This window comes from Mus musculus, chromosome 9 (genome assembly GCF_000001635.26).
Source record: "Mus musculus strain C57BL/6J chromosome 9, GRCm38.p6 C57BL/6J".
Taxonomy (NCBI): domain Eukaryota; kingdom Metazoa; phylum Chordata; class Mammalia; order Rodentia; family Muridae; genus Mus; species Mus musculus.
The window spans coordinates 38,512,850-38,540,278 of NC_000075.6; the positions used below are offsets into that span (position 1 = coordinate 38,512,850).

General features: G+C 36.7%; 2 protein-coding genes and 1 pseudogene across 4 annotated transcripts; all 3 read left to right on the forward strand.

Annotated features, from left to right (window-relative positions):
• Positions 1 to 3,184: 3,184 nt before the first annotated feature.
• Olfr908 (olfactory receptor 908) lies at positions 3,185 to 4,116 on the forward strand (annotated as a pseudogene). The gene has a single exon (NR_160700.1). The product of NR_160700.1 is annotated as an olfactory receptor 908, transcript variant 1, noncoding (transcript).
• A 6,764-nt stretch (positions 4,117 to 10,880) lies between these two features.
• Positions 10,881 to 11,820, forward strand: Olfr911-ps1 (olfactory receptor 911, pseudogene 1). The gene has a single exon (NM_146873.2). The coding sequence runs from the start codon at positions 10,885 to 10,887 to the stop codon at positions 11,818 to 11,820; it is 936 nt and encodes a 311-aa protein (NP_667084.2). The 5' UTR covers positions 10,881 to 10,884.
• A 13,212-nt stretch (positions 11,821 to 25,032) lies between these two features.
• Positions 25,033 to 26,980, forward strand: Olfr910 (olfactory receptor 910). Of its 2 annotated transcripts, none has more exons than NM_146811.2 (2): positions 25,033 to 25,055; positions 26,032 to 26,980. In NM_146811.2, exon 2 carries the CDS (start codon positions 26,048 to 26,050, stop codon positions 26,978 to 26,980), a length of 933 nt encoding a protein of 310 aa, NP_667022.1. In that variant the 5' UTR covers positions 25,033 to 25,055; positions 26,032 to 26,047. The 2 variants fall into 2 exon arrangements, with proteins under 2 accessions (NP_667022.1, XP_017168882.1); XM_017313393.1 differs by lacking the exon at positions 25,033 to 25,055 and adding an exon at positions 25,535 to 25,548 and having other exon boundaries at positions 26,044 to 26,980.
• Positions 26,981 to 27,429: the final 449 nt, after the last annotated feature.

Here is a 27,429-nt window from a genome sequence, read left to right on the forward strand (position 1 = left end):
GAAGTAGAAAAGGGAGAGTTGCTTGCCTCTCCTTCCACCCCTCACTCCTTGCCACCTATGGCAGGTGGAAGATTTGCCCCATCATACTTCTACCTGATGAGAGAGGGAGAACTAGATATGTCCATCACTGGCTGCAACACTTGGGAGACTGGAGCCTGCACCTTGAATGAGCATCAGGGTAGATATGGCCCTGGTCATAAGAATTGCCAGGGAACCTGTCCCAAGGGATTTAGAGCAGGAGAGCAGGGGAGTGACCAACTCATATACTTCTCAGACTTTGAATTGGTCCACCTCAACATCTAAACCCTATGAACTGCTGGAGTGAACAAAGGGGCTGGTCCTGCAAATCTAAAACTGCAGGAGCTTCATGACACAGGGCAACAACAGGTTATCTGAGAAGAGCTCCAGTAGTTCAAGTATAGATACAGTAACAAAAGCCAGAGGCTTAACACAAGATTAATGGGCCATTGCAAAGAACATTTGCAAGCAAAAAAGAGTGGACAAAATGGTGTACTGTGGGACACACTAAAAAATTTTCACAAGAATTTTTTTGTCAGTTGGGGAGAAGTTACAAGGGTAAAGAATGGTGATAAAGTGAAGGGGGAGATGTGCAGGATTGGGATGCACAATATCAAATTCACAAAGAATCAATGATAAGCTAACCAAAATACATTTAACATAAGATATTTTAAGCTAAAAATGACTCAATAAATGCCTTCACCATAAAGCCAATAAAGATTTTATTCATAGCTTTGATTTCACTATTTCCCAGTATGTAGGATTTATTATAACAAGTGTTATAATTGTTTTATTTAGTCACCATCATACTACAATTGATCTTTTATGATTCATACATTTACAGAAAAGTATGGATTAGTTAAATAGCTTATATCAGTAATTATCAGGGTCCATACTTTTTCTAGAATCTTTATAGATTAATGAGCTGAACTCTTTAATCAAGTGCTTCATTAAGATCTAAAGGGAAACTAAAGCAGAAATTTCAAGTAAGTATTGAAATGATGTAGCAATGATGCACTACTTTAAATCTGCCTTAATAGTCTACGGATGTTTCTCAATGGGAGAGCTTATGCTTGGCATTGAAGACTTCCTCAAATTGATTTTGAGCACTGAAGACAAAACACAGCAACAATAAATTACCTTTACAAAGTGATTTGGGGAACTCTCAGGATAGATAATAGCTTAGATATTTTGCTTCATTCCATCCTAAGGAAATGATAATATAATAACAAATACTGGGAATAGAATCTATATAAAGTTACCATTAAGGATGGAGAAACAATGAGAAAAGAAAGCAACACAATAGATTTCCCTTAAGATAGGAAGGTTACTAGAAGATGGAGTCAATATTGACTAAAGCACAGAAATACAGTCCCTAAAGAGAACAGCATGCCTCTCTGAAATGCCAAGTCTCTAAGGAACAGAAGACAAATCACAGTCTAGGATGTATGTGATCACTTCAAGTCTTTTTTGTATCTTGTTCTTTGAGAAGAGATTGAGAAAGCTTTTACCTTGACATAACCAAGTATATCATGCTAGTAAGCTACACAAACCTCATGTCTCATCTGGTGGTAAGTGAGATAAAAAGAATACAGCACTTAAAGGATTAAAGGGTATAATGCTGAATTGTGACAAGTTAAACAAGATCAAAGGAAATATGAAAATTAGTTTTGTGTTATGTCTTCTTTGAATCAAATGTTCAATCCCCTCAGAGACTGAGTTAACACAGCAAGAATAAAGGAATGATGGGGTACATGGTAATTCCTCTATGCTGATGTCCTCATTTCTCTTTAAAATCTTTAGATATGATATATAAAATGACAAATATGAGTTAAGTTTTTGGCCCATTTGTCAATTGCAAAATTCTCTAACAAGGTGGTTCACATGTCTTCTTCATTCTGAGGAATATACACTCAGGTACTGATACGATAATATTTTATTTGTTCAATAAAACATACACCATTTTTTTCTTTCTTCTTTTGTTTTTCTTTTTGGTTTTTGTTTTTTTTTTGTTTGTTTGTTTTAGTTTTGGTTTTGGTTTGGTTTTTTGTTTTTTGTTTTTTGTGGGTTTTTTTTGTTTTTGGGGTGGGTTGTTTGTTTGTTTGTTGTTGTTTTGTTTTTTGTTTTGTTTTTTTCAGGACAGGGTTTCTCTGTGTAGCCCTGGTTGTCCTGGAACTCACTCTGTCGACCAGGCTGGCCTCAAACTCAGAAATCTGCCTGTGTCTGCCTCCCAAGTGCTGGTATTAAAGGTATGTGCTACCAGGCTAAAGTATGTTTAACATTTGAATGATTTTGCAAATTTATCTGGTAGCTCTATGCTTTTGAAAATTATGAGCCACAGCAGCCAATATACTACATTCTGTTTATATATATAACTGTTTTCCTTGCACATATTAAAGATATGACACAGTGATTTCCTTTAGTAACTTGGACATTATCCTGTGGCTGGTTTGACATTGAAGTGAAGTCCTAGGATTTCAGGAGTATCCGTTAATTTAATATCATGCAATTCTAAAAATCAAATGAAATTCACAGAAGAATGTCCTGGAGAAGATTGCATGAGGTATTAAAAGTTTCAGGAGACACAGTGATACAATGTCACAGTCAATAAATGTTCATCCTAAGTGTCATCTCTCAGATATGTATTGATTGTTTTCCTATAGCAAGCACAGGTTTCTAGTCACTCAGGGAATCTGGATAAATTTAAATTTTGATTAGATTTGAAAAAATATTTTGGTCCTGAAGCCATAACAGTTGTAGCTAGATGAGGTTAGCTCTAGGTTGGAAATGGTTCTCCACATATCAGGCCAGGGCTGAAGCAATGACAAAAAGGAGACGAAGGATGGAATTCTCTGCTTGTCCTGTCTTCTTCTATTTGATATCTGAGCACTTATGCCAGCAAGTGAAAGCAACAGTCATAGCTTTTTAGATTGTTGGTGAATTATTTTACTCTATTTATTAAGCCTTTAATGCAGTAATATGGGAAAATATTTCTCTTTGTCATGATAGTATGAATGGCAAATTCTGTGAGTTCAGTTGGTAACTGTAATGCCTTTACAGATTCTACTTCTCTAACATGAGAGAAACTATGCTAGTAATTTCATGTGCCCTTATAATTGTCACAGTTATTTTTCTATTGTTGATTCACAGATTATTTTAACGAAGAATGGGTGTGGAGAATGGTTCATTGGTGACCGAATTCATTCTGCAGGGATTGACAAGTGATCCTGATCTCCAGTTACCCCTGTTCTTACTCTTTCTGCTAATATACACAACAACAGCACTGGGGAATTTGTCCTTGATCACTTTAATTGCACTGAATTCTCACCTTCACACCCCCATGTACTTTTTCCTTTTAAACTTGTCTTTCATTGACCTTTGTTATTCATCTGTAATTACACCCAAAATGCTGATGAACTTCTTAGTAAGGAAGAACTTTATCTCCTATGTAGGATGTATGACCCAGCTCTATTTATTTGTTTTTTTTGCTGTTAGTGAATGTTGTGTTCTGTCATCAATGGCCTATGATCGTTATGTGGCCATATGCAATCCACTCTTGTATAACATTGCTATGTCTCCCAAGGTTTGTTCCTATCTTATGCTTGGTTCATACATAATGGGATTTTCTGGTGCCATGATTCACACTGGATGGATGCTTAGACTGACCTTCTGTGACAGGAGCATTATCAACCACTATTTCTGTGATCTACTCCCTTATTGCAGCTCTCCTGTACCAACACCTATGCCAATGAGATTGAGATTATTATTGTAGGTGGAATTGATATCATTGTTCCCAGTATTATCATTTTTACTTCTTATGGCTTCGTTCTCTCTAACATCTTCCAAATGAGATCTACTGAGGGCAGATCCAAAGCCTTCAGCACCTGCAGTTCCCACATAGTTGCTGTTTCTTTATTCTTTGGTTCAGGCGCATTCATGTATCTTCAACCCTCTTCACCTGAGTCTATGGATCAGGGAAAAAGGTCTTCGGTTTTTTATACCATATTGGTGCCTATGATGAATCCCTTAATCTATAGTTTGAGGAACAAAGATGTGAAAATTGCCCTGAAAAAAACATTTAGCACGCAGAGTGTTTGATAAGAAATTAATGTTTATCACTATACTTATGCTAATTAGAATTTCTGTGGATTTAATCAAATTCTGTGGACTTAATTTTTTTTATCTATTTTTTTAAATCGTATAATTCATAGGATATTGGTATATCTTTGGTCTTCCATATGTTTTTGTTATAAATATTCCTTAGTTTGACAATATTGGCATAATCTTCTTTTATCATTTTAACTAAGAGTAAAAGCAAGTAGTTAAACATATTTTCCCTTTAATTAAATGTCATTATGGATTGTATCTTAGAAATAACCAATGATCTGGCAATAGTTTTACAAAGTAACACAGTATTGTCCAAGTATCTTGTGGGAATTTGTCAATGTAATGAAGCATGAACCAAATTGTCTTTTAATTTTTCTTGGGCATCAATGTATCTCTTGGGAATGTCAGAGCTTTATGATCCAGATGGTTTTATTAAATGGCTATTGGATATAATCTACATTGTAGGTGTAAATAATGTACTTTTGACCTTCTTATGCTGGGTATTTTACATTTATTTTATAATGATAAAGCAGGAGATATTATGAGGAATATAAATTTTATATATATATATATATATATATATATATATATATACACCTTCGGAGCTGTGCTTCATCTCCACTCCTCATAAGACTTTGATAGGACTCCTCATCCTTGATAAATGTAGTCTAACAGCTAGTTGTAGAATGATTGAAAATATGGACTTATTTTCCATGTGGAAGAGAATGAATCCAACTGCAGGAATCAGTGCAATGATTTGTAGTTAAAAGTCAATGTAGAAAGAAATCTGCAAAGTCAAATCATGGGGAAATGACAACTTATCTCTTCATCTCCTTTATGGAAGGTCTTAGTAACAGTTATGGTTATAGGAATTTTATATTTTGTTGTTGTGTGGTTGGATAATGCTATTTGATATTAAGACAGTAACATCATCAGGACAATAGTGCCTGAATACAACTAAATCACCCTTGTCTTTCATGGAGCTCAAGTATCATTGATATGTACAATTTAACAAACTGAAAACTCACAAAGGTGGGAAAATGTGACTGCCCATGGCCACATGACCTGGGTTCCTCGTGAAAGGCAGGCTGGGGCTATAAAGAAAACAGACAGCAAGAAAGGAAACTAGGCCAAGACAAAACTCTGGTCAAAGCCTGATATTTACTAAGAGCCTGTGCTTATAAAGGGGGAAATCCCATCCCACTGGCAATCCACTCTTGATGCCTTGTTGCCAGCACTCCTTGGCAGTAAGTTGGCAGTCTCCATGTTGCCAGCTATCTCAGGAATTTCTCAGGAAGGCAGATTCAGCCTCTCAACAGCTTCTTGGAGAAGAACTGCACAGGGGACAGAACAATAGAAGCAAAGGGTTGGGTCTGTGACCCTAGGTGGTCTCATTCGCAGTGACAGCATAGGCCTAAGTCAGCCTGCTCAAGGCTGGGGGAGGCTACAGGAAAAGAATAATTTGAAAGTTCTGCCTGGTGTGACAAAATATGCTGAAATACCGAAACAAAGTTTAATTTTTCTTCTGAGAAATCAGGCAAATATTTTAGCACAAAACTCATAATATGATACTAAGTGAGAACTTCATTTGTTCGATGATAACTTGAATGATACAAATATTTTTATGTTCTTTGAGGTTTGTCCAAAGTAATTTTTGGTTTGTTTTTGTGGTTTAGATGGTCTGTATAAACACATATATTCTTACTATAAAATGACCATTTATTTTTTCCAATGCCTCAAATAGCAAATTTTGGAATTTTTTAGAGTCTTATTGATTCTAGTATGTGTTTAAGAATTATATCTGCAGATCGGTATGTGTATTATTTTTGTGCATTGTCTGCAGAAACTGGATGCAGATGTCAGATTCCATGAAACTGGAGTTACAGATAGCTGTTAGCCATCAGTGGGGATTAGAATTGAACCCTAGTCTTCTGTGGGAGTACTGACTGTTCTTAAACATTGAACCATCTCCTCAGGTCACAGATTTTGTATTTTTATCAAAATGTTTTGTTCTCATAGAGTAACTCAGTTTGCTTTGGAAAATCTTTAATTTCTCCTCTACATACTGCTTCTTTGGGTAACATTGTACTCTGTATTGACTACAGTTTTAAAACTATATGATTAATATATACTAATTATACAAAAATATGTATCATTGTAACATATGAATGAACTCATGGCTAGTAGTTCATTAATAGTAACCCCAAATATGTAACACTGTAACATATGAATGAGCTGATGCTTAATAGTTTGTTAATAGTAACCTCTTTAAATTTCCTCTAATGCTTTCTCGTTCATTTTTAATTTATCTGTGGTATTTTTGTGTCATTTTATACCACATAAAGCACATTTTTCTCTTTCTTCCTTATGTCTATTAAGATCTTGTTTAGTTCAATGCATTTTCCTGTGATAAATGATTTCTTCATTTGACTAAATAATTCTCTAATATTTGTATACCTTGCATTTTAGCCATTTATCCATTGGTGAGGTCCTGTGCTATTTCTATAATTCATTGTTATGAATAGTACTATAATAATCAAGGGTGAATGTCTATGATATATGCTAGGTCTGATTTCCTCAGTTATCTAACAACCAGTAATGGTTATTTGTCTTTTTTTTTTTCAATCTCCTTTCTGATTTCTGTAGCTACATTTCCTGCAGCAGTGTAGATGTGCTATTTTAATAAAAGTCTTACTATTATTTGCTATTTATTATTCTTGATGATATTTGTTATGAGTTAAATAAGAAGGAATACCATTATATAATGGATTTTAATTGCCTCATGGCAAAAATTTTCAAGAGTGTGTTTGTCTAATTTGCTTTTCTTATCTTATTTTGAAAAGTACACAGATCTGGTACACCTTTATTGACAAAATGGTTTGTTTGTGTTTTCATTTCTCTGGTTTGTTTTGTTTTAGTGATTATGACAGTTGGTTTCTTTTCATACTCCAGACATTGATATCCTATTGAAGAAATGCTGGCAAACATAACCCCATATACTTTTTAAGCATTTTTCTTGTTTTGGAGAATTATTTGTTTGATTTTAACCTATTGGCCAATGTTTACTTTCATTTATTACCTATGTCATTAAAGCCCTATCTATAAATGGGTGACATGAATTTGAAAGAGGAAAGAAGAGTTATGTGAATGGGAAAAAAGGGAAAGATTCTATGATGTGATTTAATCTCAAAAACTAAAAATTAATAATTAAAAATACTAAATTCTGTGTCTTGAAGTTCTTTGACTCTGCACCTATCTTGAAGTGTTTTCCTCATTTTTGCATTTCATTTTCAAGCTTTCAAGTGCTTCATTAAAGATCTTTGATACATTTCATCTTGATTTCTGTACACTATAAGAAGTATATAGATATAATTCCATTCATTTACAGGTGGCTAGGTTGTTTTTTCTTTTCATTAGTTTGTCTCTTTTTGTTATTGCTGTCTTTTTTCTTTTTAAAAATTTGGGAAATAATATTATCTGAGATTGCCTCAAACTAATTATTCAAAAAACTTGAACTCCTGATCTTCCCATTCTTACCTCCAAAGTAAGAAGATTCCAGAATATGCCGCCCTGCCTAACTCCAGCAACAGTTCAAGTACCTTTTCTTTTCTGTGACATATGTTGACTACACAATATTATTTAATGAAGCTCAAATGTGTTCATTAATATCATTTCTGTCTCATTTATTCATCTACTGACTGATATCCATGCAAATTCCAATGGCTGGTTGTAGTACATCTCATTTCAAAAATACCCCATGTTTAGTAATTTCTAGAAAAGGAATATATATTAATCTTTACCTTGAGGTTAAAAATACATTTGGCACAAGCTATTTTAAACTAATGATGATCTAAGAAATGACTCCTTTATGAAGCCAATTAGATTTATATTAATAGCTTATGTTTTATCATTTCCCATTAGGTAGTTACTTATTATAACTTGCTTTATGATTATTTTCTAGTTTATCAACACAATACTAAAATTGATGACATGACTTTTTGTAACATGTATTTTACAGAAATTTACAAATTAGTTAAATAGTATGCTATCAGTAATCTCCGGGCTCCATACTTTTTCTACAATCTTTACAGGTATTGCTGAACTCATTAATAAAGTGCTATGTGTAAAAACTTAATAAACTAAAACAGAAATTTCAAGTAGGTATTGAAATTATGTAGCAATGATACAATGTGCCTTTGGATGTCTGGGAATGTTGCTCAATGGGAAAGCTCCTTTTTGGCATGGATGATCTGGAAAATCATTTTGAGCATTAAAGACTAAAAGGCAAGCATAAACTAGTTTTGCAAAGTGACTTGGGGGAACTCTCAGGACAGATAATAGCTTAGATATTTTGCTGCATTCCATCCTAAAGAAATAAGTTAATAAAGAATACAGGGAATAGTATCTATAGGAAATTATCATTGAGGATGGAGAAACAATAAGCAAAGAAAACAACACAATAGATTTCCCTTAAGATAGGAAGGTTATTAGGAGATGGAGTTCAATATTGGCTCCAGCACAGAAGTACAGTCCCTAAAGACAACATCATACCTTTGCCAAGTCGATAAGAAACAAAAGACACATCACAGTCTAGCATGCATACACCATCATCTCAAATCTGTTTTGTATCTTGTTCTCTGAGAAGAGATTGAGAAGGCTTCTATCTTGACATAGCCAAGTATATCATGCTAGTGAGCTACATAAAACTTTTCGAGTCTTATCTGGTGGTGAGATAAAAAGAAGACAGCACTTCAAAGGATTAAAGGGTATGGTCATAAATTATGACAAATTAAGCAAGATTCAAGGGTATATGAAAAATCAGTTTTGTGCTGTCTCTTCTTAGAATCAAATGTTCAAAATCTTCAGAGACTGAAGTAACCCTATAACATAACAGGTGTAAAGAATGAAGTAAAAACATTTCTCTTAGAGTGAGAGAGGTTGAAATTTCTTTATGTTAGTGTTCTCATTTTTCTTTAACATTATTAAATTGATGTAGCTCCAACATATCTGTAAAGGTTAAATTGTTGGGGAAAGAAATGTCTTTTTTGATCACTAAGTGAACCAGGTGTGTTACACATGCAGGGCCCTCTACTCAATGGAGGAGAAATGATACCTTTTCTCTCTTCATGCTGCCGGGTTGGATATTATTATTGTTATAGTGACCTGTTTTGCTATCTGTAAAGGCAGACACCACCTACATTTTTCTACAGAGGCAGTCCCCACCAAAATCTGCCAGAATTTTTGTCTCAGACTTTTCCTCCATGCCTTGCACTTAAGAGAACCAATCCTTGTGGACTATTCATATATGCATGGGGCATATAGCCTTCTGAACTCTGTTCTATCTCAGTCAGAGACCACATCAGATTCTAGGCTCTTTAAGCTATAGGACCTACCCTCATGCTCAAGTGTCCTTTGTGAAGTTGTTTGTGAGTAGTCATGCCTTAAGTTTTATTGTACACATGGATGATTCAGCATGATTGTAGGCTTTAAATCTGGAATGGGATGCTTGTTGCCTTGAAACTTTTCCCCAAATTGCTTTATGGATTAAATATTCTAACAGTGAACTGATCTTGTATCAGACTTCCCACGTTTGATGAAGTATATATGAATTGAGATTTTATTCCCAACTCTTTGAAGATTACTGCCTCTGTTACAAAGGTCACCTTCAACAAATAAATATTGTACAACTTGTTTTGAGCCACTTCCTACTTGTGAAATTATTCTGAATGGAGATTATTTACATATGCCTTTCCTGTATATAGGCTACTTTTCCAGTTTTAAATATACATAAAAGTAAAGGTCTGATAACAAAAATCTAGTGTTTCTTTTTATTGAAAATTGAAGCATATATCATTTTTAATTATTTCAATGTGTGGAACATTAGTTTCCAGACTTAAATTCATTTCTCATTAGAATCATTTTGTTATTTAGCCTTCAGAGTTTTATTTCCAATATCACAGAGCCCAGCCATTAATAAGTGACTTGCTCTTCATGAAATTAACTGTTAATTTTGCACATATTAGAAAGATAATACAGTGTTTCCATTTAGTGTCTTGGGCATTATGCTTGTGAAATGGCTACACATTGAACTTCAAAGGTCTTTCAAGTGTCCTTCCTTCTCAAGTTATGCAATTGTAAGAATCAAATGAAAGTAACAAAAGAATATCCTGAAAAAGACAGCATGGGGTATTGAGAATTTTAGGAAACACAAGTGAGACAGTGTCATAGTCAGTAAGTTCTATCTTGTAGGCCACCTTTCAAATTTTTTTGATTAATAGGTTGTCATATAGCAAGCACATGTTTCTAATCATTCAGAGAATCTGGCTAAATCTAAATTTCATGTAGACTTGAAGCAATGATGTTGGTCCTAACACAACCACAGTAGTATTTGGATGATGTTAGCTTCAAGTTGTCACAGGTTTTCCAAGTGACAAATGTTGAGATGAGGGATGAAATTATCTGCTTGTCCTGCATCTTCCTATTTGATAGCTGAGTGATTATGTTAGCAATTGACAGCAATAGTTGTGGCATTTAAGATTGTTGATGAATGACTTCACTTTATTTATCCTTAAATGTACCACTATGGGGAAATATCACTCTACATTGTGATAGCCTGAATGGTAATTTCTGCTCACTCAGATATTCTCATAGGCATTCCCATCATTCACTTCACAGGTGTAAGAGAAGATATCATAGAAATTTCTTGTGGTCTTATGATGTCACAATTATTTTCTATATTCACAGATATCATAAAAAAGAATGGGGCTGGAAAATGGTTCTTTGGTGACTGAATTCATTCTACTGGGGTTAACAAATGATCCTGATCTCCAGTTACCCCTGTTCCTACTCTTTCTGCTAATATACACAACAACAGCAGTGGGGAATTTGGCTTTGATCACTTTAATTGCACTGAATTCTCACCTTCACACCCCCATGTACTTTTTCCTTTTAAACTTGTCCTGCATTGATCTTTGTTATTCATCTGTAATTACACCCAAAATGCTGATGAACTTCTTAGTAAGGAAGAACATTATCTCCTACATGGGATGTATGACCCAGCTCTATTTCTTCTGTTTTTTTGCCATTTGTGAATGTTGTGTTCTGACATCAATGGCCTATGATCGTTATGTGGCCATATGCAATCCACTCTTGTATAACATCACTATGTCTCCCAAGGTTTGTTCCTATCTTATGCTTGGTTCATACATAATGGGATTTTCTGGTGCCATGATTCACACTGGATGCATTCTGAGACTGACCTTCTGTGACAGGAACATCATCAACCACTATTTCTGTGATCTTTTCCCTCTGTTGCAGCTCTCCTGTACCAGCACTTATGCCAATGAAATAGAGATTCTAATCGTAGGTGGTAAAGATATCATTGTGCCCAGTGTTATCATCTTTACCTCTTATGGTTTCATTCTCTCAAATATCCTTCAAATGAGATCCACTGCAGGAATGTCCAAAGCATTTAGCACCTGTAGCTCCCATATACTTGCTGTTTCTTTATTCTTTGGCTCATGTGCATTTATGTATCTTCAGCCCTCCTCACCTGGGTCTATGGATCAGGGAAAAGTCTCTTCTGTCTTCTATACCATTGTGGTTCCCATGATGAACCCCTTAATCTATAGCTTTAGGAACAAGGATGTTAAAATTGCCCTGAGAAAAATCTTTGGCAAAAGGAGATTTTCATAAAAAAAAAAACCAAAACCAAAAACAAAAAAAAAAAACCTTTTGTCACTGTAGCTATGCTAATGAGAATGTCTGTTTATTTAAAGAGAACCACCTTTTAATTATTTTTTAAAACATCTGATCATTGATAGGATATTAGGATATTTTTATTCTTGCAGATGTATAAATTTCCTTTAATTTCATACTATTGGCAAAAATCATCATTTCAACAAAGCATAACAGTCAGTTATTAACTTATTCTCACTGGTATTCTGGATGTATCCTAAAAGTATCTAATTATCTGCCAATGTTTATACAAAGTAATAGCGCATTTTTCATGTATTCTGTGGTGAGATGGTGGCTCTCGTTAGTTTATATAATGAAGTGTGAATCAGATTGCCTTTTACTGTTTTCATGGGCAATAGTGTTTACACTGGATATGCTAGACTTTCATTATTTAGATGATTTTATTTATGGCCTAGTAAATAAAACCCATAAATATGCATTTGACCCTCTTGTATTGGTCAGTTGTGTTATATTTATTTCACAAATAATAACCAGCAGATTTTATGGGATATATATGTACACACACACACACACACACACACACACACACACACACACACTAGGACTTTAGAAATTATGTGTGAGGCAGTGTACCTTGAAAGGTAGAAAGGTAGCCTGGTCCAAGGTTGAGCTAAGGCTAGAAGCCCCAGAGACCCTGAGAGGATGGTAGAAGCTTTGTCTGCTCCTGGGCCCCAGGTCTTTGTCACTAGCCACAGCCTTACATAGATTTGTGCATTAGTTATGTAAGGGAAATACCCCAAACCCCTCCACATGTAGATGAGGAAAAAGATGTGACCTGTAGTCAGGTAGGCTCACAACAAGATCTCCATTCTAATAAGGGACCTAGAGGCCAGAAGGGCCTAGCAACTAAGCTTTCATTCCCAGACATTTCTCTTTACTAAAGGTATTTAATCTCAGGCCCACCTTAAGAAGTGGAGTACGGCTTTATACATCCACTTTCCACCATAGCAATAAGTGATTTGGAACCACAGACTATATCTTTTCATCAGAATCCACTGTGAGGAGACACAGAGAAGACCTTTGTGTACAGACTGGTTGCTAACTTCCCCTAGAAGGCTTCTCTGCACTCCTAACCACAATCACCACTAAGTCAAGTCTACTGCTGCCTCAAGCCAAGGACTCTCCCTGTAGAACCAGCTAGAAACCTCCTCCATGGCCCTTGCCCTAGATTCTCTTATCAGCCCTTCCATGATTTGCAACAGCACCTGTGTATCCAAGAGCCTGGGAATTCCATGGCCCCAGCCTCTTTGCAGGCCCGAGAACACTTGAGGCAGCTCAGGCTGTATTACATCTCAGACTGCACTTTTCCACCCATTAGCAGTGTCCTGGAGCTTCCTGGTGGCCCACACCTGCCTGGCAACAGCATGGTGTAAGCTCAGTCAGACTCCCTGCATCTTACTTCGCCAAGGAGTCAACCCTACTTTTCCACTTTTCATGAAGCTTTAGTAGAAATTTTTATCCTTGAATACTATAGTCCAACAGATAATTTAAGAATATTTGAAATTTGGATGCATATTTGTTCTGCTATGAGAGCGAGGACAATACCAAGAATTAAATTAATGGGTTGTAGTTGAAACTCAATTGATGTCTTCCTAGACCAATTCTAGAAATTGTTATTGTGTATTGTGGTGCAGTAATTATGAGTATGTCTTTACATTCTTTGCTAAATCTTATTCCCTAGGTATCTAACAACCATTTATGTAATAGTACTGTCCTGTTTTTATGTATTGAGTATCTATCTCCCTAACAATTTCCATATCCACATTTCCTGCTGCAGTGCAGATGTGGTATTTTCATCACAGCTTTGGTATTGCTTATTACTCATTTTTCTTGTTTACTTCCATTGGGAATTAGTTGAGATGGTTTATCAATGAGTTTTGATTTCTATTTTGATGGCTACAGGTGGTGAATTGTGTGTGTTAGCTTCTTGTACTTATTTTTTGAAAAAAAATATAATTTAGTTCTTATGCACATTTATATGATCAAATTTTGTTGTCATTAATATATTTGAGTTTGTTTTTCTCTCCAATTTCTAATGAAAGATGATAGAAGGAGGAGGTGGCAAATTCATCTCTCTGTCTTTTTTTTTTTTTTTTTCACATTTCTCTTACTGTGGAGAAAAAGCTTGATGGAAACCATCAGTTTTGCTGTCATCACCTAATCATTGAAGATCTATTAAGAAAAAAAGAACCTATGAATTTGAAAGAAAGCAGAGAGAAGTACTAGAAGTGTTTAGAAAAAGTTATAGTGGCACTAATCTTATTATATTATAATCTCAAAATAGGTAATAGCTTGGATTAAATAAACAGCAGTAAACAGTGGATAACTACAATGAAAAACCATTGATCATAAAATTGAAGCATTATATAAATGTATATGTGTTTATATAATCTGCTTAAACTTTTTAATGTATATAACCACATATAAAGTATCTTATATATAAGATATATAAACATGTATTTTTAATAAAGAAATTAACTTTTAAAATACCTATTTAGAAATTAATTTACTCTGCATTTTTCTTGAAGGTTTTTCCTTATGTTTGTCCATTATCCTCAAACTTTCAAGTGTTTCATAAAGATCGATTACAACTTTCACATTACACAATGAGAAATAAACACTTCCCTTCATTTACATGTGAATATTTACTTCAGTGTATTTTTTGATATTACTGTTGTGTTTTTATGTTTTCTTTCTTTCCTCTTTTTAATTAGATATTTTCTTCGTTTACATTTCAAATGTGATCCCCTAAGTCCCCTATACTCTCCCCTGCTGCCCTGCTCCCCCAACCAACCCACTCCTGCTTCCTGGCCCTGGCATTCCCCTTTACTGGGGCATAAAATCCTTGCAAGACCAAGGGCCTCTCCTCCCATTGATGGCCAACTAGGGCATCCTCTGCTACATATGCAACTAGAGCCACAGCTCTGGGGGTTACTGGTTAGTACATATTGTTGTTCCTTCTATAGGATTGCAGACACCTTTAGCTCCTTGGGTACTTTCTGTAGCTCCTTCATTAGCGGCCCTGTGTTCCATCCAATAGATGACTGTGAGCATCCACTTCTGTATTTGCCAGGCACTGGCATAGCTTCACAAGAGATAGCTATATCAGGGTTCTGTCTGCTAAATCTTTCTGGCATATGCAATAGTGTCTGGGTTTGCAGGATGTATAGGTGATAGATTCCCAGGTGAGGCAGTCTCTGGATGGTCATTCCTTCCATCTCAGCTCCGAACTTTGTCTTTGTAATTCCTTCCATGGGTATTTTGTTCCCCATTCTAAGAAGAAACGAAGAATCCACAGGTTAGTCTTCCTTCACTTGAGTTTCATGTGTTCTGCAAATTGTATCTTGGGTATTCCAAGTTTTGGGGATAATATCCACTTATCAATGAGTGTATATCATGTGTGTTCTTTTGTGATTGGGATACTTTACTCAGGATGATATCCTCCAGATTCATATATTTACCTAAGAATTTGATAAATTCATTGTTTTTAATAGCTGCATACTATTCCATTGTAAATGTACCACACTTTCTGTATCCATTCCTCTGTTGAGGGATATTTGGGTTCTTACCAGCTTCTTTCTATTATAAATAAGACTGCTATGAACATAGTGGAGCATGTGTTCTTATTACAAGTTGGAACATCTTCTGGGTATATACCCAGGAATGGTATTAATGGTTCTTCCTGTAGAACTATGTTCCATTTTCTGAGGAACTGCCAAGCTGATTTCCAGAGTGGTTGTACCAGCTTTCAATGCCACCAACAATGGAGGAGAGTTCCTCTTTCTCCACATCTTTGCCAGCATCTTCTGTTCCCTGAATTTTTGATCTTAGCCATTCTGACTAGTGTGAGGTAGAATCTGAGGGTTGTTTTGATTTGCATTTTCCTGATGATTAAGGATGTTAAACATTTTATTTAGGTGCTACTCAGCCATTTGGTATTCCTCAGTTAAGAATTCTTTGTTTAGCTCTGTACCCTAATTTTTAATAGGGTTATTTGATTTTCTGGAGTCGATCTTATTGAGTTCTTTATAGATATTGGATATTAGTTCCCTATTGGAATTAGGGTTGGTAAAGATCCTTTCCCAATCTGTTGGTGGTATTTTTGTCTTATTGACAGTGTCTTTTGTCTCACAGAAGCTTTGCAATTTTATGAGGTCCCATTTGTCGATTCGATTCTCAATCTTACAGCACAAGCCATTGCTGTTCTGTTCAGAAAATTTTCCCCTGTGCCCATATCTTTGAGGATTTTCCCCACTTTCTCCTCTATAAGTTTCAGTGTCTCTGGTTTTATGTGGAGTTCCTTGATCCACTTAGACTTGAGCTTTGTACAAGGAGGTAAGAATGGATCAATTTGCACTCTTCTACAGGAAAACCACCAGTTGTACCTTCATCATTTGTTGAAAATGCTGCCTTTTTCCACTGGATGGTTTTAGTTCCCTTGTCAAAGATCATGTGACCATAGGTGTGTGGGTTCATTTCTGGGTCTTCAATTCTATTTCATTCATCTACCTGTCTGTTGCTGAACTAGTACCATGCAGTTTTATCACAATTGCTCGAGGTCAGGCATGGTGATTCCAACAGAGGTTCTTTTATTGTTGAGAAATGTTTTTGCTATCCTAGGTATTTATGTTTTCTAATGTGGAAACAATATATTTTGTACTCTAGACTGTTTCAACCTAGGTAACTTATAGTACCTTAAACTACTGATCCATTCACCTCCCTCTCGCAAGTGAGGAGATTCCAAGAACATGCCATTTTACCTAATTCCAGCAATAAAGACTGTCTTTTTTCTCACATTGTTTTAAGAGGACTTTGTCTTGCATTAAATGTCTGTAGCACTGAGATTTTATTTGCATGTCCTATATCCTATTCCACTGATCCACTTGTGTGTCTCTGTTTTAGCGCTGTGTTGCCTCAGAATCTATGCTTCTATAACATAGTATGACATTAGATATCACAATCCCAATTACAATGCTATTTTAAAATTTTGTTTTCCATTTTCACACTCTGTGGTTAGAGTGAATTTGTCAAGTTTTCACTTCTGTGGAGAACAGTATTTTAATTTTGTTATCTATTGCACTGAACCTGTAGATTATTTGATACTCCTCACTTTGTTATATTTAATGTTTGCTCACTAACTACATGGGAGTTCTTTCCATCTTCTTGAATCTAAATCATTGTATTTTGATGCCTTACAGATGTTTTCTTTGGATGTTTTGTATGTACCTCTTTGCTCAACTCCTCTACTAAGTTCTTCTATTAAAGGATGCTGAAGAAATATTGTTTTCCTTCTCTATTTCACAGTGGCTTCATTCCTGGGTCATATAACTACTGCTTTAATGAAAGTGTTCATCAAAGCTATGAGAGTTTCTCAAGTCTTGTAAATAGGGGATCTTACCATCTGTTAATAAAAATATTTTAAGGTGTTATTCTCCAATTTTTCATTCATCTCTTTCTCTTGATATAGTTTCAGGACAGATTACTCTATTAAATGAAAGTTGGGAGTGGACATCTGGTGTCCTCTTTTCTTCAGAGAGAATACTTTCAACTTTCATTGTATTTATTGTGCTGTTACCTATGTCATGCCCAGCTTTGTTATTATGATTTGGGAAAGCTATATTTTTTTCTGTCATCCATATATTTCAGCTGTGTCAGACTGAAGTTACTTATTTGGGATACACCCTTCGAGATGGAAAGTGATGGCTAATGGAAGCCAGAAAAAAAGATTGTAACTCAGATCCCCACCCCAACTACACCAAGGCAAGTAAGAGAATTCTTGGGCACCACTGGCTTCTGCCGGTTCTGGATACCTGAGTTTGCAACTTTAGCTGCCCCATTGTACCCCATAACCAAGGAATGGGGGGTGTTTGTGTGGACCCCAGATCACCAGAAAGCCTTTGAAGAAATTATAAAGTCCCTACTTATGGCCCCAGCCTTATCCTTGCTTGACCTAACCAAATCTTTCACTCTTTATGTAGATGTGAGAGCAGGGGTCTCCAGAGGAGTCCTTACTCCGACTTTTTGACCTTGGAAAAGGCCAGTGGCTTACCTATGCAAGAAGTTAGACCCTGTTGCCAGTGGGTGGCCTTCTTGCCTGAAAGGTATTGCTGCTGTAGCTCTGCTTGTCATGGATGCTGGTAAGCTTACTCTGGGACAGCAAATAACTGTAGAGGCACACCACACTCTTGAAAGCATTATCCAACAGCCTCCTGACCAATGGATGACACATTATCAGAGCCTTTTGTTGACTGAATGAGTGACCTTTGCTCCCCCTGCTGTCCTCAATTCAGCTACCCTACTGCCTGAGACTTGACTCTTCACCTATTCATCACTGCACTGACATTCTGGCAAAAGAAACTGGTACCCGAAATGATCTGAAGGATCAGCCTTTGCCTGGCAGTCTGAGGTGGTACAGGGATGGCAGTAGCTTTGTGGTTGAAGACACCTTTTCAGGATGGGTAGAAGCTTTTCCTACCAGGACTGAGAGAGCCAATGTGGTGGCCAAGAAGATCCTAGAAGAAACCTTCCCAAGGCTCGGGATACCCAAGATAATCGAGTCTGATAAAGGGCCTGCCTTTGTTGCCCAGGTAAGTCAGCGATTGGCCACTCAGCTGGGAATTAATTGGAAATTACATTGTGTTTACCAACCCCAGAGCTCAGGTCAGGTAGAGAGGATGAATAGAACCCTAAAAGAAACGCTCACCAAATTGGCCTTGGAGACAAGTGGCAACGACAGGATAGCCCTCCTTCCCTTTGCCCTGTTCCAAGTTCACAACAACCCAGGACGATTTAAACTTACCCCTTATGAGATCCTGTGTGGGGGACCACCACTGCTCACTGAGTTGGGTGGAGTACATGATCCTGATACTGTTCTCTCTAAACCCTTGTTTGCCCACCTAAAGGCCCTTGAGGTGGTGAGACATCAAGCCTGGGAACAACTGAAAGAGTCCTATGAGACTGGGAGCCCAGACATGCCCCACCAACTCCAGATCAGAGACTCTATCCTGGTCCAATGCCATAGAGTAGAAACTCTGGAACCTTGCTGGAAAGGACCATATCTGGTGCTCTTGACAACTCCTACAGCAGTGAAGATTGAAGACATTTCTGCTTGGATCCATGCCTTCCACGTAAAATGGGCTCCAAGACCATCCAAAGATAAGTGGTCAATGGAAAAAAAAAACTGTGGAGCTTCTTAAGCTGCATTTGCATAGCAGTCTTAATTCAGGTGATGGGTAGCAATCCCCATGTCCCCCAAAAGTTGACCTGGCAAGTGTTATCTCAAACAGGAGAGGTAGCTTTCACCATCATAAAAGAAGCACCCCCAGGGATGTGGTGGCCAGTCTTGTCTTCAGACACTTTTGCCTTGGCAGCTGGATTAGATAAATGGGTATTCCTGAGGTTCAGTAGCTACCTTTAAACAACAGAAGCCTCCAAGCTTTGATTACTCCGCTTGCCACAAACAAGTCTCATATGGAAGTGTGGGGTGTTGTTATCCAAGGGCTAGACACAGCATGGGGGATTCTGATTTTTAAGTCTGCCCCCCTGATGTCTGAAATAGAACACAAGCCAAAAGGTATAGGGGAACAGACCATTTTTATTGCCAAGAATGGGGAAGTGAGACTACAGGGACTACTTATTGGAAAACTAGCTCTTATTGGGACCTCATTGTTGTTACCAAAATTTGGACAGGGAACCCCTGGGACAAGTGTCACCAATGAGGACATTGGCAATCTTTAAAAATTCAATTTACAGAGAGCTGGAAAGGGTTTAATGATTGGATTACATACAGACACTGGGGGCTGCGGTACTACGTTACTGGAACTGATCCAGGTTTCATTTTCCTTGTAAAACTTAAAATAGAAAACCCAAGTTCAGTGGCAGTAGAACCTAACAAGGTATTAACTGAACAAGCCCCCCACCCCCAATCCCCAAGCCACCGCTACCAGTACTGCAACCTTCCCCAACTTTGCCCACCTCTCTTTATTCATCTCTCACCACTTTCAGCGACGTTTCTGCTGCCCCAGCAAAGACAGAACAGAGATTAACAGGTCTTGTACAGGGAGCCTTCGGTGTGATAAACCGAACCAGTCCTGATATGACTGAGTCCTGTTGGCTTTGTCTTGTTTCAGGACCACCTTATTATAAAGGAATTGCAGTGTCTGGAACATTGTGCTTTAGAAAGTCAAGAAAATCAATATCATGAAGATACTGGACTCTAGTTCTATGGTTAGATTTATGTACTAGAAGAAGTGGGGAGATGAAAGATCAGAAAAAACTCAGACCCCCTAGCATACAGAGTAAAGCCAAGAATGTAGGCTAACCAGTTCAGTGACCCTGTTCCAGGAATTGGCTGACCACAAATGTTAGATTAAAATCTTAAGAACAATCTAGAGACGCAGGGAATTTCCCCTTGTGATTTTTCAATAGTATTTTCGGTATTTTCCAATAAGGCCCTCCCTACCCCCTTGGGTTGTGTTTTTTTTTTTTTTTCCTTTAAATACCCCTTCTCCCAGCTACTCCTGGTTGAACTCCTCTACCCCTGCATGGGATATGAGTTGGCCCCAGCGTGCTGGTTCCTATCAATAAACCTCGTGTGATTGCAGCAAGGATGGTCTCTCATGAGTTCTTGGAGGTGGGGGTCTGTATCATCCTGAGACTTGAGTGAGGGTCTCTCCTCTTCCGCGAACTTTCAAAGTAAACATTTACTCTTATGATGATGTGTATTATTCAAATATACAAAAGCAATTAGTTATTAAAGCATTGAAATGTATATCATGAAATGAAAGAAAATTTAAAAAATTAACTTACTGTACTAGTAAAAATTTGATTTTCTCTGTGAAATGACTGTGGTTTTAAGAAGTGTGATGCACTGACATATGAGTTTTACAAAGGACACTGTCATGTTACATACCACCTTAAACAGAGTGGCAAGGAAGTAGCTTTACCTTACATTCAGTTCAGCAGTAGCAATTAGTGCCTGCAGACTTTTACTGACCATTGACACTTTTTTATTCAGTGATACTCTCAATAAACCCAGAGTATCATATGGGATACTTAGGACTTTTACCATTGTGCTATATCCTTAGCCAATGAGAATTAACAGAAAAATTTATATTAAAATATTCATAATCAGTCACTGATTGTCTAAGTGTTTCAGATTGTAGCAAGTGAGTTCGCATTTTACAAAATATTAAATATTTGCTTTCTGACTGTTTGTAAGTAAAAGTAACTCTGGACACTCATTGTCTTAATGCACATTTAGATTTAAGTTTTATTTAATTATTTCGTGTTTCTGTTTACACAGTTTTAGAAATAGAATCTTGTTGCATATTCCAGGTTTTCTCTGAAATTCATTGTATTATGGAAAAAACAACAAAAACCAACGTCAACTTGCTATCCTTTGACCTCAGCCTTCCTCCTTGTGAGATTAGAGTTATGTGTGAGCACAGAGGAGTAGACAGAGTTTAAATAATGTGAAGTGAGTACACTGAGCTATGGATTGATACCTTCATAAGCAGCTCCTTTTCACTGGCCATAAAACTTAACCCCACAATTTTTATTCATACATTTGGGAACAAATATAAATCAAGGTGAGTATTTACATAATACCTGAGGCAGTTTTCTTATAAAATGCTGGAAAGGTTTCAAATATATCTGTAAATTAACCTCACCAATTTCAGGGCAACCCTTACCTCAGTTTTATATACACAGTCAAAATTAGAATATAGCACATAAAATTATAAGACCAAACTCCTATGATGATTTAAGTAGGTACAGAACCAGATACTTTGTATTTAATAGAAGAGAAAGTCGGAAAGAGCCTTGAACTCGTTGGAACAGGGGGAAATTTCCTAAACTGAACTCCAATGGCTTACACTCTAAGATCAAGAATTGATAAATGATACCTCATGAAACTAGCAATATTCTGTAAGGCAAAGGACACTGTCAATAGTGCAAATCAGCAACCTACAGACTGGGGAAAAATTGTCACAAATTCCACATCTGATAGAGGGCTAATATGCAAAATATGTAAAGAACACAAGAAGCTAACTTCCAAAAAAACCAAACAACCCAATCAAAAAATTAAAAAAAAAAAAAAGCGGGGGGTGGGGGGTGGAGATAGAACTAAACATTAATTCAAAACAGAGGAGTTTTGACTGGCTGAAAAGCACCTAAAGAAATATTCAAATTCCTTAGTGATCAGGGAAATGCTAATTGGAATGACACTGAGACTCCACCTTACACCAATCAGAATGGCTAAGATCAAAACTTCAGGTGACAGCACATGTTGGTAAGGATGTGGAGAAAAGGGAACACACTTCCATTGCTGTTGGGATTGCAAACTGAGACAACCACTCAGGAAATTAATCTGTAGAATTCTCAAAAACTTGGAAATAGATCTATCTGAAGATCCAGCTATCCACCTCTTGGGCATATACTGAAAAGATTCCCTTCCATGCCATTGGAGCATGTGCTACACTGGGACCATGTCACCCTTGTTTTGGATATCCAGTAGCTGGAAACAACACAATTGTCCCACAATAGAATGGATACAGAAAATTTGGTTAATTTCCACAATGGGATACTACTCAGCAATTAAGAATGAGGACATCCTGAGTTTTACAGGCAAAGGGATGGAACTAGAAAATACCACTCTGAGTGAGTTAACTTAGACCCAAAAGGACATACATGATATTTACTCACTAATAAGCATATATTAGATGAAAAATACAGAATACTCAGGGTAAAATTCATAGAACTCAAGGAAATTAACAAGCTGAAGGGTCCAAGTGAGGTTGCCTCTGTCCCACTTGGAAGGGAGAAGAAAGCAATCACAGGAGGTTGGTGGAAAGGATGGTCCTGGGTGGAAGGAAGTCATGGGCCAGAGTGGGAATGGGGACAAGGAGGAGAGCATGAACATGTATTAGGTGGGGCAAATGGACCGAAACCCTGAGGGCCAACAGAAAAAAGGGAACAGGAAACTTTGAGAGGTAGAAGGTAGAGAGACCCTCCAAAATGTACCAGGAACCTGGGAGGGGAGAGGCTCTCAGGACTCAAAGGGAGAGACCTTATATGAAATGGCCTACAATAGGGAGAGGAACTTGCTGAGTCCACTTCCAGAATCAAGTGAAGAATGGGGTTGCCTTTCCACAGCCAAAAACTCTGACCTATACTTGGTCCTATCAGAAAAAACTTCAGGGACAAACATGGAGAAGACTCTGAGGAAAAGGAGGTACAGAAACAGGCCCAATGTAGGATTCAGCTCATGGTGACGTCCCAACCCATAACACTATACCTGAATTTATGGAGTACTCACAAAAAGGGAAATATCATGACTGCCCTGCAAAAGAACCAACAAGCAGCTGAAAAAGTCAGATGCAGATATTTACACCCAACCAATGGACAGAAGCTGCTGGCCCCTGAGGTTGAATTAGGAAAAAAGCTGAAAGAAGTAAGGAGGTGGGTGAGCTGTAGGAGGGGCAGCAGTTTCAATTAACCTGTACCCCATGAGATCTTTCAGACACTGAACCACCAACCAGGCAACATACACCAGCTGACATGAGGCTCCCAACACATATACAGGAGAGGACTGTAGGGTCTGGTTTCAGTCAGAAAAAATGCACCTAACCCTCAAGAGACTGGAGGCCCCAGGGATTGGGGAGATCTGGCAGGGTGAGAGGTAGGGGGTGGGGACATCCTCGTGGAGACAGGGGGGAAGAAGGTATGGGATGTGGAGCAGTCAAAGGGTGGATTGGGAGGGGAATAAAATCTGGAGTATAAAAAAAAGACTAAATAAAACTTTAAAAAGAAATAGTTTAGCAATCACCCAAGAATACATAATAAAATATATGAATCATGCTTGATATTTGTAAACTCTTTAATGACATGCAAATTCTCATGGAATCAGTATTATATGTGAGATATATATTGCATTTTGCTATTGATTTTCAGATACTCAACTTCTCATAATTTCTACTAATGATGTATTAATCCTGACTTAATTTGTTCCTAAATTCAAGAGCACTTGGTGTTCATGGCAGATATTTCACTATATCCTCAAGTGAAATGACATTCTTAATTTTTTTCTTTTCTTCTCATTTAATAAGAAAAATGATCAGACAAAATTCATAATATTTCAACAATTTCTAGATTATACAAATGAACCTGTGAGGCAGAAATATTTAGTAACTTGTCTAAGTATATAGCTTTCATTTTAAATGAAATGAGTGTAAAATCATTGGTCTTGTTAATATATTTTTGTGTATAAGGTATGAGCATTTTAGTTGCTAAGAAATTTTCAATATTTATCAAAATTATTTAATTAGGGTGTATACTGGTTTGTATGAGAATGATCCCCTAGGTTCATGTGAATGGATGCTTGGTCCCTATTTAGTAGGACTGTTTGAGAAGTATTTCAGGGTGTGGTCTTGATGGATTTCCTTTGTTCTTATTGGAAGAAGTGTTTTACTAGGGGTGAGCTTTATGCTTTCAAAAACCAATCCAGTTCCAGCTTTGTATACAACTTAAGCAGATGACTAGATGTGATCTCTTAGCTACTATTCCAGCCCCATGTCTGCCTGTGGAATTCTCCTTGTCATATAGTTTATAGACTAATACTCTGAAACTCTATAAAACACCCAAGATAGTTCCTTCCCTTATACAGTACCTTCACAATATTTTTTTCCCCACACAAAACTAAGATAGAATAACACAGCAAAGTGATTTTGTAGAGCTGGATCAATGACAGAGTATTTACGTAGAAGCAGCTGTGACTTCTTGGGCTTGATCCAGTTCATTGAAAATAAATGCAGTAAGAAGCACAACTTTTAAAATTTTATTTGTGGATATCTTGGGAGACATGATACATTAAATATAAAGAAAGTTTGAATGAAATCTGTGGAATATTACTATTAAAGATTCACAAACAAAACCAAAAGGAACTATAACAAAAAGATTTCCCTCAAGAGATGAGATCAATGGGAGATGGGAGTTCAATATTGGCATAAGGACAAATGACATACCAGTCCCTAAAGAGAAGGTCATACCTTTGTCTGGAAGTTCATAAAGATATATCATGGTCCAGCATATAAAGTAAAGCACTCATTTGCTTTTTATAACAGGAATCTGTGCTCTAGGAAGCGGCTGGTGAAGACTTTACTGTGGAGTCACAGGTAAGTGCATTAACTTACATAACTACGTACTTTTCTCTGGTGTCTCCTCCAGTCCAAGAATGAACATGATAAAAGCTATTTATCTTTGATTAGCTCTCAGAAGATTAAGAATTCACACTATATTTTATGATCCGCATTTTAAAAAGATTTCCAAAACTATGAAACATTAATTTTATGTTTTATATTCATGAAATCCAAGAAACAGGATTGTAGATTGACATAATTTTTTGGGATAGCAAGGTCAGGTTAAAAAAAAAAAGACACTGTTATCTCTCCTATGATAAGTACATAAAAAGATTTCTACTATTTCTTTAGAGGTTGACATAATTACATTATTATCTCCTTCCTCTTCCTACTTTCAAAAAAAAAATATAACCCCTGTGCTCTTTTTCACAGTTATGTCTTCCTTTTCACTAACATTCATACCATGTACACATACAAACACAGATACATATGCACAACGTGCTCAGTATTATTTCATGTATATTTTGAAGTCTATGTTAGTGAATAACTTTTACGTAAGACCCTATCTTGAGGCATCCATGAAATTGAAAATGAATCGTTTTAGATTTACAACTTGTTTTGAACAATTTACTTCTTGTGAGATGCCCAAAGTGAAGCTAATTCACATATACTTGTCCCCAACAAACTTGCTCTTATGTTTTTGGGGTAAACATAACTCATAGAAAATGAATAGACAGTTGCAAGATGTAGCCTATTCAGATGCAAGTACCTATACCAAAGCCTTGCTATATATATTACTAACATGATGAACACTGGGTCTCCAAAATTGAATCCTATTTTTTAACTGAATCATTTTACTCTTAACATTTCTTGACTTGGTCTCCCATAGAATCCAGCAAGCAGTTGAGGGATTATCAGGCATTCCCACCACAGGTGTCTCATGTATGGGAGAACAAACAGTAGTAAAGTCTCTGTGACACTTTAATTTCACTGATATCTTTTATCTCCACAGATTCTATTAGAGAAGAATGGTCGTGACAAATGGCTCTTTGGTAACAGAATTCATTCTTTTGGGGTTAACAGATAACCCTGACCTCCAAATACCCCTCTTTTTAGTTTTCCTAGTAATGTATATGATAACTGCCTTTGGGAATTTGACCTTGATCCTCCTAACTGTGCTGAACTCTCACCTTCATACCCCTATGTACTTTTTCCTCTTTAACTTGTCCTTCATAGACCTCTGCTATTCTTCTGTTGTTACACCCAAATTGCTGATGAACTTTGTACTAAAGAAGAATATTATTGGTTTTGCGGGATGTATGACTCAACTCTACTTCTTCTGTTTTTTTGTTATCTCTGAATGTTATGTCCTGACAGCAATGGCCTATGATCGCTATGTGGCTATCTGCAATCCACTCATGTATAATGTTACCATGTCCCCTAAAGTCTGTTCCTATCTTATGCTTGGTTCATATTTGATGGGATTTTCTGATGCCATGATCCATACTGGATGCATCCTGAGACTGACTTTCTGTGATGGGAACACCATCAATCACTACTTCTGTGATCTTCTGCCTTTGATGCAGCTTTCCTGCACAAGCACCTATATAAATGAGGTAGAGATTTTCATTGTAGGGGGAAAAGATATCACTGTGCCCAGTATTGTCATCATCATTTCTTATGGCTTCATCCTCTCTAATATTCTCCAAATAAAATCCACTGGGGGCAGATCAAAAGCCTTCAACACCTGCAGTTCTCATATAATTGCTGTTTCTCTGTTTTTTGGGTCATGTGCATTTATGTACTTAAAACCCCCCTCAGCTGGATCTTTGAATGAGGGGAAAGTATCTTCTGTCTTCTATACCATTGTGGTCCCCATGATGAACCCTTTAATCTACAGTTTGAGAAATAAAGATGTTAAACTTGCCCTGAGAAAAACTTTGAGCAGGAGAAAGTTTTAATGATAAATTTATTATCTTTGTGAAAATTGTGACAGATCCAAGATTTTCTTGGTTCAGTGCCTACTTCACTATCTTAGTTTTTCATCACAGTGAGGTAATTTATATTTTTCTTTCCATATTTTTGGTGGTTTTATTTGTATCAACACTTATCATATATACTTTCAGTATTTAAACATTTTAAAATTAGTTATTAATTAAAGGCTTTTAAAAATGGTTATAGAATTTGCTCTGAACTTTTTGGAAGTGATTAAATAGAATAAAAATGGTTAGTTACATTATATATTATAATTATATTACATTGGACTCTCTATTTGTGCTTCATTGAAATGACTGTTTTCTGATTCACTTGTTTCTTTACTGATTAAAAATACAAGCCTAAACCTCCTTTTGCCACATTAGTCATATTAATATTGTAAATGTATGCCATTATGTGTGTGTGTGTGTGTGTG

Bases quoted from the DNA above. Each gene is read 5' to 3' on its own strand.
- Olfr911-ps1 (NM_146873.2), top strand. From the start codon at position 10,885: ATGGGGCTGGAAAATGGTTCTTTGGTGACTGAATTCATTCTACTGGGG.